The sequence below is a fragment of the Kogia breviceps genome, chromosome 15 (genome assembly GCF_026419965.1).
Source record: "Kogia breviceps isolate mKogBre1 chromosome 15, mKogBre1 haplotype 1, whole genome shotgun sequence".
Lineage (NCBI taxonomy): Eukaryota > Metazoa > Chordata > Mammalia > Artiodactyla > Physeteridae > Kogia > Kogia breviceps.
In genome coordinates this window covers 23898917-23920572 of record NC_081324.1, presented here as the reverse complement: position 1 = coordinate 23920572, position 21656 = coordinate 23898917, and the positions used below count along the sequence as shown (strand labels likewise).

The 21656-nt window shown below is 35.9% G+C and overlaps 1 protein-coding gene across 6 annotated transcripts in view; it reads right to left on the bottom strand.

The window, feature by feature from the left end:
- The window catches only part of DYM (dymeclin), a 383872-nt gene that overhangs the window by 223585 nt on the left and 138631 nt on the right, over positions 1-21656 (bottom strand). For all 6 annotated transcript variants that reach the window (XM_059039793.2, XM_059039792.2, XM_067015750.1 and 3 more), the window contains exons 9-11: positions 18832-19014; positions 15204-15382; positions 13013-13138 (exon numbers count right to left, since the gene is read on the bottom strand). In XM_059039793.2, coding sequence (XP_058895776.1) covers positions 13013-13138; positions 15204-15382; positions 18832-19014 — 488 coding nt within the window. The remainder of the gene's footprint in view (positions 1-13012; positions 13139-15203; positions 15383-18831; positions 19015-21656) is intronic.

Sequence of the window (21656 nt, the reverse complement as noted above, 5' to 3'; positions counted from 1 at the left end):
AGGAATCCAAATCGGAAAAGAAGAAGTAAAACTGTCACTGTTTGCAGATGGCATGACACTAAACATAGAGAATCCTAAAGATGCTACCAGAAAACTACTAGAGCTAGCCAATGAAATCGCTTGCATTCCTATACACTAATGATGAAAAATCTGAAAGAGAAATTAAGGAAACACTCCCATTTACCACTGCAACAAAAAGAATAAAAGACCTCGGAATAAACCTACCTGAGGATACAAAAGACCTGTTTGCAGAAAACTATAAAACACTGGTGAAGGAGATTAAAGACGATACAAACAGATGGAGAGATATACCATGTTCTTGGATTGGAAGAATCAACATTGTGAAAATGACTATACTACCTAAAGCAATCTACAGATGCAATGCAATCCCTATAAAACTACCAATGACATTTTTCACAGAACTAGAACAAACAATTTCACAGTTTGTATGGAAACACAAAAGATCCCGAATAGTCAAAGCAATCTTGAGAAAGAAAAATGGAGCTGGAGGAATCAGGCTCCCAGACTTCAGACTATATTACAAAGCTACAGTAATCAAGACAGTATGGTACTGGCACAAAAACAGAAATATAGATCAATGGAACAGGATAGAAAGCCCAGATATAAACCCATGCACATATGGTCACCTTATCTTTGATAAAGGAGGCAAGAATATACAGTGGAGAAAAGACAGCCTCTTCAATAAGTGGTGCTGGAAAAACTGGACAGCTACATGGAAAAGAATGAAATTAGAACACGCCCTAACACCGTATACAAAAATAAACTCAAAATGGATTAAAGACCTAAATGTAAGGCCAGACATGATAAAACTCTTAGAGAAAACATAGGCAGAACACTCTATGGCATAAATCACAAAAAGATCCGTTTTGATCCACCTTCTAGAGAAATGGAAATAAAAACAAAAATAAATAAATGGGACTTAATTAAACTTAAAAGATTTTGCACAGCAAAGGAAACCATAAACAAGACGAAAAGACAACCCTTAGAATGGGAGCAAATATTTGCAAATGAAGCAACTGACAAAGAATTAATCTCCAAAATATACAAGCAGCTCATGTAGCTCAATATCAAAAAAACAAACAACCCAATCCAAAAGTGAGCAGAAAACCTAAACAGACATTTCTCCAAGGAAGATATACAGATTGCCAACAAACACATGAAAGGATGCTCAACATCACTAATCATTAGAGAAATGCAAATCAAAACTACAGTGAGGTATCATCTCACACCGGTCAGAATAGCCATCATCAAAAAATCTACAAGGGTTTCCCTGGTGGCGCAGTGGTTGAGAGTCCGCCTGCCGATGCAGGGGACACGGGTTCGTGCCCCGGTCCGGGAAGATCCCACATGCCGTGGAGCGGCTGGGCCCGTGAGCCATGGCCACTGAGCCTGCGCGTCCGGAGCCTGTGCTCTGCAACGGGAGAGGCCACAACAGTGAGAGGCCCACGTACCACAAAAAAAAAATTAAAAAAAAAAAAAATCTACAAACAATAAATGCTGGAGAGGGTGTGGAGAAAAGGGAACCCTCTTGCACTGTTGGTGGGAATGTAAACTGATACAGCCACTATGGAGAACAGTATGGAGGTTCCTTAAAAAACTAAAAATAGAACTACCATATGACCCAGCAATCCCACTACTAGGCATATATGCTGAGGAAACTATAATTCAAAGAGAGTCATGGATCACAATGTTCATTGCAGCAGTATTTACAATAGGCAGGTCTTGGAGACAACCTAAGTGTCCAGTGACAAATGAATGGATAAAGAAGATCTGGCACATATACACAATGGAATATTACTCAGCCATAAAAAGAAACAAAATTGAGTTATTTGTAGTGAGGTGGATGGACCTAGAGTCTGTCATACAGAGTGTAGTAAGTCAGAAAGAGAAAAACAAATACCGTATGCTAACACATATATATGGAATCTAAAAAGAAAAAGAAAAAAAAAAAAGGTTCTGAAGAACCTAGGGGCATGACAGGAATAAAGACACAGACATAGAGAATGGACTTGAGGACACGGGGAAGGGGAAGGGGAAGCTGGGACGAAGTGAGAAAGTGGCATGGACATATACACTACCAAATGTAAAATAGATAGCTAGTGGGAAGCAGCCGCATAGCACAGGGAGATCAGCTTGGTGCTTTGTGACCACCTAGAGGGGTGGGATAGGGATGCGATGGTGGGGGAGAGAAACAAGAGGGAGGGGATATGGGGATATATGTATACGTATAGCTGACTCACTTTGTTATACAGCAGAAACTAAGACACTATTGTAAAGCAATTATACTCCAGTAAAGATGTTAAAAAAAATGTATGTTTTGATCAGTATTAACTAAAAACCACAGAGCAACACAGTAGCACCAGCCACAAGTGAGGATTTAAATTCAAATTTAATAAAATTAAAAATTCAATCCCTCAGTCACACTGGCCAGATTTCACGTGCTGCCATATCAGACAGTGCAGTTACAGAAGACTTCTATCAACAGAGAAAGTTCAACTGAATAGCCTGGTATAGAGAACACCACTGTATCCATCATCCAGTTTTAGCAAATGTTAATATTTTTGCTTTTGAAGCACCTAAAGCTCCCCAGCTACTCCTCCCTGACCCTCTAACCTCTGACAACACTCTCTTAAATTTGGTACTTCATTACCATGAATATTTTTGAATTTATTATTGTCAATACATATAGTTCTATTTCATTCACTGTAGCTCCTCTGCAGTATTTCATTTATGTTATCAGGTGTTTGCAAGTTTTGAACACTACAAACAATCCTACAATGAACACTACTTCAAATGTGCTCTTGTGAATCTATGGAAAACTTTTTCCTAGGACTAAAACCAGGAAATGGAATTGCTGAGAGGTAGAGTATTTACTTCTGCAGGTAATTCGAGGAATGTGAGAGGCCTAATTCCTCACAGAAGTGGTTCTACCAGTTTATACTGTCACCACCAGTATATGAGAGTCCTCTTTCTCTGTATTCTCACCTGATATATGAGATCTCATAATTTTTGCCAATCTGATGAGTACAGAATATTTCAGTTATCTTAATTAGCACAATCCCGAAGAATCATCAGGTTGAGCAGCCTTTAAAAAAGCTTACTGGGGAAATTCCCCAGCAGTCCAGTGGTTAGGACTCTGTGCTTTCACTGCCAGTCGCCTGGGTTGAGGGCCCGGGTTCAATCCCTGGTCAGTGAACTAGGATCCCAGAAGCCTCACAGCATGGCCAAAACGAAACAGAAAACTTGTTTAAAAAAAATAATAATGCTTACCAGTCATTCAGGTTTTTATTCTTTTTATTCTGTTTTTCTATTACTTTGCCCATTATTCTAGCAATACTTTGTTTTTGTGACTGATTATGAGGATTCTTTATAAATTAAAAATGCTGGGACTTCCCTGGTGGTGCAGTGGTTAAGAATCCACCTGCTAATGCACTGGACATGGGTTCGAGCCCTGGTCCGGGAAGATCCCACATGCCGCGGAGCAACTAAGCCCGTGTGCCACAACTACTGAGCCTGTGCTCTAGGGTCCGTGTGCCACAACTGCTGAAGTCTGCGCACCTAGAGCTGGTGCTCCGCAACAAGAGAAGCCACTGCAATGAGAAGCCCCCGCTCACTGCAACTAGAGAAAGCCTGCGCACAGCAACGAAGATCGAACACAGACAAAAATAAATAAATAATAAATAAATAAATTTATTTTAAAAATAAATAAAAATGCTAACCCTGTCTTCCTGTCTGCGTCTTGTTTTCACTTGCCGTAACAGTGAAAATTTTCATTTTAATGAAATTCATTCATTTTAATGTAGTCAAACTTATTAATCTTTTCATTCATGGTTTGTACATTTTATGCTTAAGAAATTCCTTTCTCAAGTTCATCGTAATATTACCCTTTAATTTCTCTTTGACGATTTTAAAATGCAGCTTTTCACATCTAGGTCTTATTAATCCAAGTGGAATTCTTTGTATGTGGGGCAAGATAATCTAATTTTACTTTTTCCATTTGGATGAGCCATGTTCTCAATCTCAGCACAATTTGTTTATTACTTCTGTCACACTTCATGTTTCCAAATTTGAGTGCATTGTTTCTGGACTAAGTTCTTTTCCATTTATTTGTTTTCTATTCCCTTGTTAATAAAACACAATCTTAAGTACTAAAGTTTTATAACTAGTCTATCTGGTAGGGTGAGTAACGCCACAATGAATTGCTTCAAAAACTTTCTAGGCTTTTTGCTTTTCCCTTCGATTTCTGGGATCAGCTTCTCAAGTCTCACAAAAAAACTGCTGAGATTCTGATCAGATGAACATAGTAATTAATTTGGAGGCAAAATTAACAACTTTATGACATTGAGTCTTCCCATCTGTGAACATGGTATCTTTCTCCATTTATTAAGCTATATTTAATATCTTTCATTTAGGTAATTTATGCCGTTAAAATACTGTACTTCTTTTAGATTAATTCCTGGATTTCACTGTAGTTTTACTGCCATTGTAAGTAGTATCCCTATATCACGTTTTGAAGTCCTTTGTTACTAGTATGCAGATATAGTATTTATTTTGTATACTGATTTCTGACCCAGAAAATTTGTTCAACTTTCCTAACAGTTCTAATATTAGAGTCTTGAATTTTCTATGTAGTCAGTCATAACATCTGCAAATACTGACATTTAGATTTCCTTTCTTTTTAATTTTAAAATCATTTATAGCTTGTTCTAGTCTTAATGACCTGCTTAGAATTCTGGTACAACATTGAGGAGAAGTGGTAATTAATAAAGGGTATACACACTTTGTTCTGACTTTCAAGGGAAGACTTAAAATTCCCCAATCAAATATAATACTTAACTATAGGTTTTGGTAGATATCTTCTGCTGAGACAAGGAATTTCTTTTCTACCCTTATTTTGTTAAGGTTTTTAAAAATCATAAATAAGTATTGACTTTTATCAAATGCTTTTCCTGCATCCGTTGAGGGGATTATATGTTTTTTTTACTCTTAAATTAATAAATTACAGTAAGATATTTTCTAATATGAAACCATCTGTGCATTCCTGCAATACTTGGTATTGACAGACATACTCTTTTTCCTATCTTGCTTTATTCCATTTTACAATATTAGATTTATAAGCTTTGTGACCACATTTGTGTCAGTATTGCTTCTCAATTCGAAATCCACTCTTCTTCGCCCTGCTTTGTGATACCAAAGCTGAACACTGTAGACATTTCTCCTTTGTTGGCTGTCTTGATGTTGTTTTATCCATAGAGGACATTTGGAAGGACACCTCAACATCAGAGCAAGAGGAAAGCTCTTTCTTCCCTTCTTCAGTGTAGTGTTTTCCATGCAGTAGCCAACAACAGATCAGCATGGGGGACCTTGTAATGTTTACCTAAGTGACCTTCACAGTTCCACTTTGGCCCACATCCTCTGACAAGTTTCTTCACTACTGGCAAACTGCATATTCCTGGGACAACCAGGTCCTCTTCCTCAGAGATCTGGCCCTCAGCTTTGGCTGCATATGGGGAAGCTTCCTTTAAATTTCTAAATTCCTTCCTCCTCCTCTGTCAGATTAATGATAACAGTTACTTTTTGCACTTGTCTTTTCTATCCTCTTTAGAGTTGGCAGTTTCTTTCATAAAAGACTAAATATACTAAATATTTTAGGCTTGCAGGCCATATAGTCTCTGTCACCCATGACTCGACTCTACTGTTGTCACTTGAGAGCAGCTGTGGAGAGTACATTAACAAATAGTTGTGGCTGTTCTACAATAAAGTTTTATTTATAAAAAACAAGCAGCTGGCCTGCTGGCCATACTTTGCTGAACTCCTTCAACAGACCATTGTTGCTGATGGTAATGATGACAGGTAAGAATGAATTACAATAATTCACTATCTGTCAATTGAAAATTTGATATGAATACCACAGCAATGTAGTAGATCAGTAGAATAATAGTGATATGCAAGAAGTGATTTTTTTTCTTACTAGAAATAGAAAGTGAAGCAGGTAGTAATTTTGCACATTACAGTATTTGGGTTTAATATGAAAATTTACCAATTTAGAACAAGTTGAACACATATATTCAACATGAAAGATACTTTCGATTGTATTAGTATATAAGAAATTTCAAATTTCTCAGTTTGTTTATTATTTTACTTTATTTTTCATGTTCCACCTGGTTTGAAGGATAGTTATTCTACATTAATTACATATGATCGGCAATTACACTTGCATGGTACCCTTGCAAGCTCAAAAGCTTTATGCGCTATGGGATTTTTATATATTTCTTAATGAAACTAGTATCTTAAGACTCATTAGCATAATCATGGCACTTTACTGTAACATATAATCTTCTGCATGTCTCTTGGTACATATGTACATGCATTTCTTTGCATATATACCTAGTAGAATTTCTGGGTGTTTGGATATGTATGTTCAAATTAGGTAGAAGATGACAATGAGTTTACCAAAGGAGTTGTAGCAATTTAAAACCCCACCAGCAGTTCCTCATCCTACCCAATATTAGGTTATCATCATCCTTTTTAATTTTAGTCATTCTGGTAGATGTATACTGGTACCTCATTGTGGCTTTAATTTGCAATTCCCTAATTACAAATGTTTTTAAAACACTTTTTAATATGTTTATTGACCATTTAGATACTGTCCTTTTGGAAGTGCTTCCTCAAGCCTGTTGTTCATTTCATTACTGTGTCTTTTTCTTACTGGTTTGTAGGCATTCATTATATATGTTAAATATAAGCCATTTGTGAGTAATATATATATAGCAATATCTTTTTCCACTATCTGGCTTGACTTTTCATTCTCCACTAGTATTTTTTGATAAATAAATTTTAAATTTTAATCTAGTTTGGTTTATTAATCTTTTCTTTTATTGCAAATGCTTGCTGAGGTCTGTTTGAGAATCCTGTCCCCAGGCCATGAAGATATTCTCCTCCATTGTCTTCCAGAAGCTTTACTGTTTTGTTCCTTATATTAACATCTAGAATTCATCAGAAATTGGTTTTTGTGTATGGAGTAGGGGATCAAGTTCATTTTTTCTCCATATGGATAACATCATTTAATGAAAAGAACTTTCTCTGTGGCAACCTTTGAAACAAGCTGTGTTCACATATAGAGTTCTCATATCCAGTAGATCAAGTCCTCCTACTTTGTTCCTCTTCTACAAGGGCATCTCAGCTATTCTTGGCCCTTTTCACTTCTAAGTAAATTGTAGGATTTACACATACGTTTACACTCTCACATTCAAAAGAAAAATACTTCGAAGGGGGCAATTTCATTTTATATTTATATATATATATCAATATAGGGGTAAAGATATCCTTGCAATAGTAATATTTCTAATGCATTAACATAAAAGTCTACATTTATTTCAGTTTTCTTTAATCTTTCTCAATGTTTTAGAATTTTCTAAGTAGAGATCTTACACATCTTTCACCACATTTATTCTAAGGTATTTGATATTTTATGATGCCACTATAAAAGGCATCTTTTAAAAAATCCACATTCTACTTATTGCTGGTATGAGAAATACAATTTTTTTAAGATTGATCTTACACCCACCAATCTTACTAAACTCACTTACTAACTCTAACATTTTATATATAGATTTCTTTGAATTTTCTATCTAAACAATCATATCATCTGAAAAAAGTTTTATTTCCTTTCTAGTATTACATAATTTAGTTCTTTTTCTTTCCATAATACACTGAATAGACCTCCAATCACATGTTCAATATTGTTAGCAGATATCCTTGACTTGTTCATGATCTCAGAATGAAGACTTTTAACATTTTATCATTAGATATGATGCTTAACACAGTTGTTTATTTCTTTTTTTGGTAGATACCCTTCATCAGATTAAGAAATTTTCCTCCTGATTCATTAAGTTTTGTTTTTTGTTTGTTTGCTTATTTGTTTTTAAAGAATAAAGAGACTGAATTTCACACAATACTTTCTTGGTATCTATTTAGATTTATCACTTGACAGTTCTCCTTTATTGTTAAAATGATGAATTACACTCATTGTTTTCCAAATGTTAAGCCAACCTTTCATTCCTGAATAAATCCACCTTGATTATGACATGTTATCATTTCACATATTGCTGGTTCAGTTTGTTTCTACTTTCCCATCTATTTGCATAAATAAGACATGCTTGCAATTTTCCTTATTCAAATTTTGTTAAATTTGGTATCAAGATTATGTTGGCCTCCTAAAAGGAGTTGGAAACATTTCCCTTTTTTCTACCATCTAGATGAACTTCTATAAGACTGGTGTTATTTCCTCCTGCAATTTTCAGAAGAATTCATAGGTAAAAAATCATCTGTGCCTATAATTTTCTATTTAGGATGATTTTACATTACAAAGTCAGTTTCTTTAATATAAACAATTATTTTGATTTTCTGTTCCTTTTGTGAGCTTTGCTTAAGTTTTTTCTAGAGGGGGAGGGGATGTGTCCATTTCATGTAACATTCAAATTTTATGGTATAAAATTACTAGTATCAATAGTATCCTCTGAGGATTTTTAAATATCTGTGGAACCTTTCCTGATCTCCTCTTATGCACTCACACTCTCAATAATAAATGTTTGCAGCTTTTTTTCTTGATCGTCTTTCTAGGGATTTATCAATCTTACTAGCTTTCATATATTTTGCTTGTAATAGAAAAGCAGAAAGATATAAAATTAAAGATCTAAGCTTCTACCTAAAGAATTGAAAAAAATTAAGAACAAGTAAAGCTTAAGCAAGCAGAAGAAAGGAAATAAAGAGCAGACATTAATGACATTTTTAAAAATTGAGAAAATTCAATGGAATCAAAAGTTGGTCCTTTGAAAAGATTTTAAGAGAGGGAAGGAAGAAAGGGAGAAAGGGAGGGAGGGAGAGGAGAGGGAAAAAAAGGAGGAGAGAAGAGAAGAGAAGAGAAGAGAAGAGAAGAGAAGAGAAGAGAAGAGAAGAGAAACCTCTAGACAGATAGATGAAGAATAAGAGAGAAAAGACACACATTCCAATACCAACATTGAGAGAGGTAACATCTCTATGGCCATTACAGATATTAAAAGGTAATAAGTTTTAAAAAAGGTAATAAGAATGTACTATGAACAACTAATGACAATGAATGCAATATCTTAGAAGAAGTGTACAAATGCCTTGAAATACACAAAGTACCAAAGCTCAAAACTTAACCAAATTGTATATGAAAATATACATAAAAGGATACTACATCATGGCCAAGAGCAGTCTATCCCATGAATGCAAGGTTGACTTAATATTCAAAAATTAATCAGCATATAATTCACTTTATTTACAGACTGGAAAAAAATCCACATGATTCAGAATATATAAAGAAGCCTTACAAGTCAACAGTAAGACAAAAATCCAATTTTTAAAAAAGGAGGTATGGCTAAACAAGGCAACATGAGAGACATCCCCGTGGTGATGGAAATGCTCTGAATCGTGACTATTTCAAAGTCAATGTCTTGGCTGTGGTACTATACTACTGTTTTGCAATTATAGCTGTCACTGAGTAAAAACAGGTAAAAGGTACATGGGATCTCTCTGAATTTTTCTTACAAGTATAATTATTTCAAAATAAGAAGCATAATTTAAAACAATGGGGAAAAACGTGGAAAATACTTCACAAAAGCAAATATATAAGCACATGAAAAGTACATGAAAAATGCTCAGTATCACTGGGTATTAAGAAATGATCATTCTAACCAGAATAAGATACCAGAATATATTTCACAGACAGCTAGGTCCACAGTGGATGATTCCATGTAGAGAACTCTGTAAAAACACTTGACTCACTCATTTTTACTATTACACATAAAAAGGAAAAGGATAAAAGTAAACAGATCAATAAGAAAGTTAGACTCCAGAGAAAAAGAACAACTTGTTTAAACACCTGAATGTCATCTAGAATATCCTGAAATCCTTATGGAATGGACTTGAATGTTAACTGAATCTAACGCCTTCCCTATCTTACAATCTCTATTTTGGCAGTCAGTAAAATTTAATTTTAATGCAAAATACTGTGCTAACTTAAAATTGTTTTAATTACCAAACATAATAAAGATACAAAAAAGTATAGAAAATAATATAATAAAAAGTATATCCACTGTTAAATTATGTCAAATCTTAATATTTTGGTCAGATATGGTTCAAAGTTTTGTGTGGTTACTTCTTTTACTTTTGTTTTTGCTGCTGTTGAAGTGAAAAGAATATTACAGACCTAGGGGAAGCCCCACTGTGCACCCTTCCCCATTTTCATTCCCCTTTCTTGCTCTGATATAGCCAGTACCCTGACTGTTTTACTTTGCATGTTCCACTCATTTTCCATATTATAAACAGTGCTGTAGATGACCATTAATAAGCATGTCCTCTCTGCAAATGTGCAAGAGTCTTCCTACGTAACCTCGGAGTGAAATGATGACTTGTGGGGTATACATACCTTCAATTTTACCTGTATCCCTTAAAACTAAACACACACCTGTCTTATGACTCAGCAATTCTATTCCTAGGTATATGCCCAAAAGGATGAGTGTATATGCCCATCAAAATACACGTTCAAAAATGTGTTGGGCTTCCCTGGTGGTGCAGTGGTTGAGAGTACACCTGCCGATGCAGGGGACACGGGCTCGTACCCCGGTCCGGGAGGATCGCACATGCCGCGGAGCGACTGGGCCCGTGAGTCATGGCCGCTGAGCCTGCGTATCCGGAGCCTGTGCTCCACAATGGGAGAGGCCACAACAGTGAGAGGCCCGCGTACCGCAAAAAAAAAAAAAAAAAAAAAAAAAGTGCACAGCTGCTTTAGCAAAAATAGCCCCAAAGTGGGGAAAGAAAAGCCAAGTATCCACCAAGAAGGGAATGAATAAATATATTGTGGCATATTCACACAATGGAATAGTACATAGCAATAATAAAGAACAAACTAATGATATAGTAACATGGGTGAATTTTAGCAACACTATTTTCGGTGAAAGAAGCCAACATAAAAGAGAACACCTTAATTTAATTTCCTAATGCCCAGTAAGAGTAAGCATTTTTCATGTACTTTGCATGTGCTTACATATCTTCTTTTGAAAAATATTTTTCCAAATTTCTCCCCAATGTTTTAAATTATACTTTTTATTTTGAAATAATTGTAGTTTTAAGAAAAATGCAGAGATAGCCCATGTATCCTTTACCCATTTTCCCCCAGTGACAACTATAATTCAAGGAGAAACAAAAACTAATCTATTAGGAGGGAATTCAAAATGTAGTTTGGTGTGGGATATTGACCAGAATAGGGCAAAAGGGAGTATTCTACTATGCTAGAAATGTTCAATAACTTGATCTGGGTGGTAATAATACACATACATAGAAACTCATAAGTTGTACCTTTAAAATTTGTGTACTTTGTTTTACACTTCAATTTTAAAATGTTTTTAGAAATCATACTGTTTTTTCAACTTATCAAAAGAAAGATAAATGCTAGTTTAAAAAGAAACTAAGTCAGTGCAAATATTTTATCTTGTGGTACTTTTAGTAAATAAAAGAATCAAAAACTGTGTATGTTTTATCCTTTTTCTACAGTGTCAAGATCCCTTAAACCTTAGTTGAAATGATGGTCGCACTACATAAGAGGCAAAAATAGTTTCAACAGGACAGTAGAGAAGAGTAAAGATGACGTGAAAGCTCTACTGAAGAAGAAGGTGTCTGTACCCGAAGAAGAGTGAGACCCCTATAGCCCCATTCTCCCAGTCGACCCCCACACTAGACTGGAAGAATCCCTTCTCAGAAATTGATCAATTACCCCAAAAGAAAAGGCCTACAGCGAGTAGGACACCCAGAGAAATAGAATATGTGGAGCACATTACGTTGAAAAAGTCCTGCCCACACACAGAACTTGCAATCAACGTTTTAGTGCATGCTCCTCAATAGAAACAGATAAGCAAGAATCGCCACACATGTGAGGAAAGCCTCCAATGAGGAACTAAGACAGGAGCCAAAGACAAAAATGAAATGGAGAAAATGTGCAATATGTTTTAATAGCTTTAGAGGGGGTTCTCAGTTCTGCTAAAGTTGGGAGTTGCATTAGTGATTGGTATATGAATATAAAACAGGGCAATGACGTGCTACAGAAAAATTAAAACATGTACAAGAAAGGAAATACAATTATCATACACTCCATCTGAGGGTAGAATAATAGTTAACAAAATCGTAATAATGTAAAAGCTGAGTTAACCAAAAATGACAATGAGATGGAAGAAGGAAAAAGTCTCTGTGCTGGAAAGGGGTCTAGGAACCCCGAGGGAACACGCAAGATGTGCAGGAGGGAGAGTGGTTAATCTCTAAATCTGAAAAATCAAGAAATAACAATATAAGCATGTTATTTAGAAACATGGACAGAGCTGACAGCATTTGTCTTTGGAGAGTGGCAATCAGGTATGAGGCAGACACGGGGTCTGCTAGTTCGCATTAAAACCTAGTACTTCTGTGTAAGTTTTAAAACTGTGTACATGTATTACTTTGACACAAAGAAAATACCAAAGAGGAAGATAAAATCAGTTTGGGAATGGAACTCACAAACAGGACTAAAATTTAAAGAGTTAAATTATACTACACTATTTTACATTGTTTTACAAAACAATTTTCAGTCCTCTTCTTCTTCCCTATTCTTTCACTCATTCTATAGAAAAGGAGCAAACCTGTTTGATAATTTCTGCCACAACTAAAAAGCGGAAACGGAGAGGAAAAATGATCTCACTGCAGCAAAAACATTTCTATCAATTACTAAAGAAACTATTTTGAGAGAGTTTTTAATAGTAGCTAATAGTCATTCAGAAAAAAAAAGCATCACTTCATAAATCTGAAACACCATTTCTAAGTCAGGCACTTGCAGAAATATCTACCAGAAGGAAAAGAAGGAAGTAGGGTACTAATGGTAGTAAATTTTATGGAGTGACATGTCTGTTCTGTAACTCTGATTAAAGTGAAGGTAACTTACCACTTCGTGAATGGATCTATTGAAGCCATCATCTTCTGTAAGGATCAACAATACTATAAGGGCCATATAGACATGGTGTGAATTTCTTTCTTCCACATGATACAGAATCTCAAGAATTGGTAAAACCTAGTGAATAAAAATTTTAATTTACTATTACAATTACTTTATCATAAAACCAATGTTTTAAACCTCTATACTTTTATCATGTACCCTTTGCTTTAATTTCACAAACCAGCCTGTGACTGAAAGTACTTTCCATTTGTATAACTAAAGTACCAGCAGAGAAAGGCATCCTCTTCTGCAAAGGTCTGCCACCACGTAAAGGCTGGGTTTACAGAGACCATTTAGGCTCATGGTCAACACCTGACACTCAATAGAAGAGAATCGGCCTTCAGCCTCGTAGGAACTTACACAATAAGGTATTCTTAGAAACACTGCAATATATCAAGCATTACCTTCTTAACAGCAAACATTGTAGGATAAAAGAATTGTTAACAACAAAATCAGATCAGCATAGTGAATTTCCTAACAGTAACATATTTTCTAATCACAGACTCAACAAATTATAGAAGAAAAAGGAAAGGGAAGGACATCAGTTAAAACATTATAAAAGTAATCTATGCGGGCTTCCCTGGTGGCGCAGTGGTTGGGAGTCCACCTGCCGATGCAGGGGACACGGGTTCGTGCCCCGGTACAGGAGGATCCCACATGCCGCGGAGCGGCTGGGCCAGTGAGCCATGGCTGCTGAGCCTGTCCGGAGCCTGTGCTCCACAATGGGAGAGGCCGCAACAGTGAGAGGCCCGCATATCACACACACACACACAAAAAGACATTAAAAACAAAAACAAATACACAAGCCCCACCTCACCCCACCCCAGCCCCCCAAAAAATCCCCAAACAAAACCTTTTAACTTTTCACTGGTGTTAAGTCATCACATACAGACAACTGTTCCCCTGCATGGTCTTTTGTACCAACATCCTGACCATGGAACTTTCTAGAGCTGATGATGTCATGGGCTTTCTGCTTATTCCCATCATTTTCCTTAGGCTACATCATGCTCAGAATCGTCTCTGCTTATATTCACTCACCCATTAGTAATCAAGCTTTTTCTTTACAAGCTTTTACTCACATGAGCAGTACACTGTCACACCCAATTTTGCTATTTAAGCCAATGTTTTCCACATATAGCTGGTGCGCAGATGGGTTCTTTCATCACATTTTTTTGTCCTTAGTGTCACTCTGACATAGAATATGCTCTTCAAATAAATTCTAATATTCCATGTTTACTCATTATTTTCATGTTTAATGCTGAAAAAAAGTGGCCACCAAATCCCTGGTGAATCCTGCTATCACTCTATAAAAATTGGTGCAGAGGGGACATTCCTGTTGCCACCAGCAAGCTGCCAGCTATTTCAGAGATGTTCACAATTTTATTAATGCATGAACAGTCCAATGTTATCTATAAGTATGTATTTCAAACATGACATCAACACCTTAATGAGGCAGCTTACTTTTCGTAGAAACACTTTTGATTACACATTAGTTATAATGGAAATCAATCAATAATTGCCCATAGGAGTTGTTGTCTATGAGCAAAAACTTGGAACCAATTTCACTCACATAGTAAAGGGTAATGTACATTTATATGATATCTGGCAATGGTACCTTACAATAACTATAACACTCCAGGAACTGAGTTCAGACAGCCTTAGTGTCAAAGCCTGTTGAAGGGATAGGACACTTGGGAAACTGAGTTGAAAAATCACCCTTCCTTTTAGCCATACTCATCAGGAATACGCGACAACTGTGACCAGCTACTTGAACTTCGTGAGCAGGCACTTAGCAGAAAGGAACCAAGAGGGTATAAAAATCTTCTTGACAATGGCAGCCAGTGCTTCTTGGAGGACTTCATCCAGGCTGAATCATGGGCAGTGGCTGGCTGTTAAGGACCTAAAGGACAGGGAAGTTTGCTGTGCTGTGTGCTCTCCTGCTCTGCACTGTGACGCCATCTCTACGTGCACTGTCTCCTACACTGTAAAACTCATACCTCTGCCTTTGCCTGGTGGCATCTCCCTATCAACCTCTTGACTATCACCTTTGCAACCAGGTAAATATACATATCCTCTTGGGAAAAGAAATTACTCTTCAAAATATTATAAAATATAAAACCATGTTTAATATGATACTTACAAGATTTTCCATATCTGTGCGAGCCAACATGTATGTTCTAATATTACTATTCTGATGGAGCAATGTATACAAAAGGAGAGTTGCTTGATCAGATGTCTGCTGTTCACATAGGGCCATATACAAACTGTTAAAGTTTATCTGGAAAGCATGTGGAATTGACGAGGGGAAAGGACTGCTATCTGGAATACGGAAAACACAAAATTTTTAAAATATTACAACTATTTTCTAGACTGTGCCTGATATTAAATAACAATGAAAGTATTGTTAATGTATACAATTCAGTTCCCATTAATATTGTATAGGTTGCTACATTTCAGGCTCAAAATTTCAATTTGTATTCTAAATTTTACCTAAAAAACAACTATACTAACTAAAACATGACTGCAATTGATAACACAGTACTGTATATTTGAAATTTGCTAAGAGAGTGGAACTGAAATCTCCTCACCAAAAACAAAAAAACAACCACACACACACACACACACACACACAAAACACAAAAACCCAACCCAACCCAACCTAAACTCGGACAATTTATTTCTCTGTACTATCTAAACCACAGCTTTCCAATGATTATAAATATATGAGCAAATACCATGTAACAGAGTGACTTTTTTTTTTAAAAGCCGAGTATAAAAAAAAACTAACCTAAGTCACGCAGTTTGACTCCACTACTATTTTTGCATTAACATAGCTGAATTAAATTGTCAATAAAAATATGAGCTTAAATAAACACAGTTATGGGGGTAGGCCAAAAAAAACCCTCTTTAATACATACAATTTAACCACAGCATTGAAATGCTTTGCTACCAAAACTAAATGGCCATCAGTCCTAAATAAAAATATTGAGAGACAAACAGAAAATTCTCTTGTAAGATAAGAGTTAAAAAGAAAAAAAAACTGCCTTGAAGCTAAGTTAATTTTTTTCAAATGAATTATCAGGGCTGAAGTATCCATCAATGTCATCAAGCCATTTATGAAGAAAATAGCTAGGATAACATATAATTTAGATAATTTAAAAATGATATCAAAATCAGTATGTTCAACATTAGCTTCTATCATAGAACATACCAAACCTAAGACAACTCTTGGAAAACATAAAACATTTTTGTTTAAAGGAAAATTTAAAACTAATTGACTACAACTACTAAGAAGCTTTTTTTTTTAAGTAGAGTTACTGGAATGATGAAAAGCATAAATTACAACCAACATAGGGAAAATTCTCGATATTCCAAAACTGACATAGCCCCTTTCCTACAGTTTACTGGATTTGTTTAAAAACTGAAGCAAGCAAGGTTAGGAAGTTTAAAAGGAAGTGAAGCTAGGTCAACTGACTTACAGAAAATTATAGTCTCATCAGATAAAGCACTGGAACATAACAGCACAAAGAGCTGATATTTTAATGTGTTTTGACAAGTATGCATAAAGAATTGTTTTTTTTAAAGACCCAGAACCACTAGCAAAACAAAACAAAACAAAATTTTAAAAAACCACTGCTTTAACATTGCCAGAAGCTGTGCTCTCATGGAAAAGAAACGTGTGCCAACAAAATCTTTATGATAGCACAGTCCTATGTCTCTCCGATTTTCCTTTTTAACCTTTACATTTGTGAGAAGAACGCATCTAAAAAATGTCTTCAACTTTACTACAAAGTGCCCTCACTTTTCCTTCCACGTTCAGAACATAGGTTATTTTTTCAATCCTAGCCCTGTATTTTTGACACTTACAAAAATAACTTTTGTAAGACTGACCTATATTTTTGCAAAGGATGGCAAAAGGAAGTGTTGGATATATTGTGAGTATGCAAATATTACAGGATTTACAGAAGACTTGGTGGAGGAAGATGCTGGAAACACTACAACTCTTTACAATGGAAGCAGAATAACACAGGTTCATCAACCTGTATTATACCTGACTACAAATGGAATACATATGTTGTGTGTCTATATGTTACTAGCTTGTAAGTGCTATGAACCAGCCATTATACTGACAGCTTTATGTGTATTATCCTTTATTCAACCCATATGACAATCATGTCATTACTCTGACCAGTTTTACAAAGGATGAAATAGAGGCTTAGACAGATTAAGCAACTTTTCCAAGATAATCCCTGAGTAAACACAGATCAGCTCCTGTTGTTTTCACCACATTATACTGTTTCTTACAACAGCAGCAATAATTTAGTGAGTCCGTCCTATGATAAATGCTCATTCAATTCTTCTAAGAACCTTATGAGGTAGAGATTATAATCCCTGCTTCACAAATAAGGAAATTAGTATATAAAGAATATAATCTGGGATATGAATCCAGGTCAGTCTCACCCTAAAGCCAATGTTCTGAATCACACTGTTCTGTACCACAGTCTCCCAAAAGATGACTCTCCCAAGAAGGTTCAACCCTAAACAGTATCATTTGGCCAGAGCAGCAAAAGTAATAATAGCAGATACATATACTGAACACCTGCTATGTTGCAAAATCTGAGCTAATCATTTCAAAACCTTACCTTGTTTGGTACTTATACAAATCCTATTAGGTGATACTATCTTCATTTTACAGAAAAGACCATTGAGGCTTATTGAGATTAAGCAAACTGTGAAAGGCCTCAAAGCTTTGAAGTAACAGGAGTGTGACATGAACTCAGGTCAGCTTGACTCCAAAACTTCCTTTTTTAACCCTAAAGTCACACTGTCACCAAGAAGAGTACAGCGATGAGAATAGAAAATACTATTAGATACATGAGTTTTCATTTCTTATCTATCTAATTGTTAGAGACTCATATCCCCCTGCAAATAATAATGCCAGAATTGGCAAAGGCTCAACAAACACTGTCTATAAGAAACGTATACTAGAACAGCTCCGGAAAGGAACAAAGCAAACACCAGAAGTGTTAAAAATCTTCCTAGCCAATAACTGCACTTCTTACCCATCTTAATTATATTACTGTTGGATGTATTTTGAAAATCTAGCTACCATATTAATCTTGCTTTTAGAGTATAACTTTTTGATAAGTGATTACTGCTTCAACATGGAACTTATCTGCACGTGCTCTACTTCAGGGTTTTGGCAAATTACAGCCCACAGGCACCCCACTACCTGTTTTGGAAATAAAGTTTTACTGGAACCCAGTCATGCTCATTTGCTTATGTATTACGTATGCTGCTTTTATGTTACAATGGCAGTTAAGAGGTGGTGACAGAGACCACAAAAGCCATCTGCCCCTTTGCAGAAAAAGTCTGCTGAGTTCTGTTTCTATTTTTAGTTATATAAAACCCTAAATGGAATATAGATTTTAAATTAAAAATTTCAAATGATGTATCATTCAGAGTTTTCCAGGTTAATTCCTATCCCTAACAGGTAGGACAGGCGGATCTAAATTAAGCACATGCTGGTTTGGTTATCTCTGAAAGAAATGTAAATATAAATGGATATAAAGAACCACAGCCCTCATCTAACATTTACTTGACCTTCCTGAGAATATACACAGAAAATTTAGTTTTTCTCATCTTTAACCAACATGAAAACATACAACCGGACAGTCATCTCCACAATTGAAAGTACACAATATGGGGTAATCAATACCCTCTTTCCTCATTAGAAAGACTATTCAGAGGAAAAAAATACCACAAACCTTGTGTATTCTTAAAGGACATGATGGCCTGTCGGTAGGGGTTTGGTGCATCTGCAGCATCTGTCAGGTTGGCTAGTACCAGCAGAAGCAGGAGACTCTGGTTGGCCAGAGGGGAAGAAACTTCTGCAGCAGCGGCCGCTTTGCTGCCCACACCGCCCAGTGTGAAAACAGTCCAGAGTCCAGCTTGAGAAGAAAACACACAATTAAAATGTGCTGGGACTAGGGGCAGGACAGGAATAAAGACACAGACGTAGAGAATGGACTTGAGGACACAGGGAGGGGGAAGGGAAAGCTGGGACGAAGTGAGATAGTGGCATGGACATATATACACTACCAAACGTAAAATAGATAGCTAGTGCAAAGCAGCCGCGTAGCACAGGGAGATCAGCTCGGTGCTTTGTGTCCACCTAGAGGGGTGGGAGGGAGGGAGACGCAAGAGGGGAGAGATATGGGAACATATGTATATGTATAGCCGATTCACTTTGTTATAAAGCAGAAACTAACACACCATTGTAAAGCAATTATACTCCAATAAAGATGTTAAAATAAATAAATAAATAAAAATAAAAATACAACTCAGCTCTGGTGGAAAACTACAAAAAAGAAATGTGCTGGGACTAGTAAGATGAATCTATTTCTGTACAATATTCTATACTTTCTCACATTTTAAAGTTTGAAATAACACTCGCTATTTTGATTATGAAAGTAAAACAAGTCCATAATTTGGAAATTCTCATATTGCCCACGGACATAAAATTTTAAAAGACTATCATTCCCTATTCCCATAATTCCACTTCCACATCCCATAGATAACCAAGATAATATTAAGTTTCTTATGTATCTTTCTCAATTTTTCTTTACATATCAAAACATACACATAATTATAAAAAAATTTCACGTACAACTTTATACCAATATATTTGAAAACCTAAGCAAAATACTAAAATATCTAGGAGAAAACAAAATACCAAAATTGGCCAAAGAAGATGAAAGCCTGAATGGACAAATAACCTTATAAGAGTGTAAACCAAAGAGCCAATCCTTAAAAACCATCCAAGTCTAGATTTTTTTTTTTTTTTTACAAGTAAGTCTACCAAACCCTCAAAGTACAGATCATTCTCATACTATATATGCAATGCCAAAGTAAAGAACAAGAATCATAGCTACATACTCATTTGACAAGGCCAGAAAAATCTCCTTGATACAGAAACTGGATTAAAAAAATGCATTTCATCACATTAAAAAACAACTTCGGAATAAACCTGGCCAAGGAGGTGAAAGACTTATATGTAAGGAGGTTCATCAGAAAACTAAAAATAGAATTACCATATGATCCAGAAATCCCACTCCTGGGCATATGCCCAGAGAAAACCATAATTTGAAAAGATACATGCACCCCAAAGTTCACAGCGGCATTATTTACAATAGCCAAGACATGGAAACAACCTAAATGTCCAAGCACAGATGAATGGATAAAGAAGATGTGGTACATATATACAATGGAATACTACTCAGCCATTAAAAAAGAACAAAATAATGTCACTTGCAGCAACATGGATGCAACTAGAGATTATCATACTAAGTGAAGAAAGTCACAAAGAGAAAGACTATCACTTATATGTGGAATCTAAAATATGACACAAATGAACCTATCTATGAAACAGAGACAGAATCACGGACATAGAGAAGAGACTGGTGGTTGCCAACGGGGAGGTGGGAGGGGGAGGAATGGAGTGGGAGGTTGGGGCTAGTAGATGTAAGCTGTTATATATGGAATGGACAGACAACAAGGTCCTACTGTGTAGCACAGAGAACTATATTCAATGTCCCATGATAAACCATAACGGAAAAGAATATTTTTAAAAAAGAATGAATATATATGTATAACTGAATCACTTTGCTGTACAGCAATAATTAACACATTATATATAAATCAACTGTACTTCAGTTAAAAACAAACCAAAAAAATAAGTGATCACTACACATCACAAATTTAAATTTATTCAAAACAATGTTCATGATATAGCTGGGAAACTTGAGGCATTTAAAAAGAAAATCAAAATTATATAAGTAAGTACAACCAGTAGCCAAGTATTACTTGCTTTGGGACTGATTTGTTGTTTATCTTAACATTTAAAAAAATTTCCAGTCACTTCCTTCCACTGAGTATGCTCCATGACTGCCTACCCCTATATCCACCACTGTGTGTTCAAGGATTGCAAGCAAAGAAAAACACAATTAGAAAGTTCAATCTGCAAAAAAAACAAAAAACAAAAAAATCACAAAATGCTCTCCAAGGTAAAATATAAGTGTTTTATTTTGTGGGGGGGATTCTCTTCACAGCTGTGCATCTCCATTACTAGGAGAAATAAGAGTGACTAGCACTGGACAAATTTCACAAACAAAATTCTGACTCGCTTTTAACAGAACTTGAAGTCTCCTTCCCCCCCCACCCCGCTCCAAGTTTTTCCAAGAGGGCTGCAAAGCTGCTTATAATGTCAACAAATGAACATTTTATTGAGAAGCTATCCCACTCCACCCCCACCGGACAGACAGCCTTCCTTCCTTTCTCTGATAAATATTACTGCTATGTGGCCTTTCTTTACAGGGAGAAATGAGGCAGCCTGCCACTGCCTACATTGTAGTTTAAACTGGCCATAATACTGGACCAGATTTCTTCCAAAAGTTTGTTTCTTTTTGCTGATCCAAGCCTCTGATCTATGACCCAAGAATCTTAGTGGAACTGCATTTTCCTGTTGGCAAAAAAAACTTCTCTCCACCAAAAAAATAAGGGAAAGTTACAGTGTATTTCCTTCTGTTCTAAA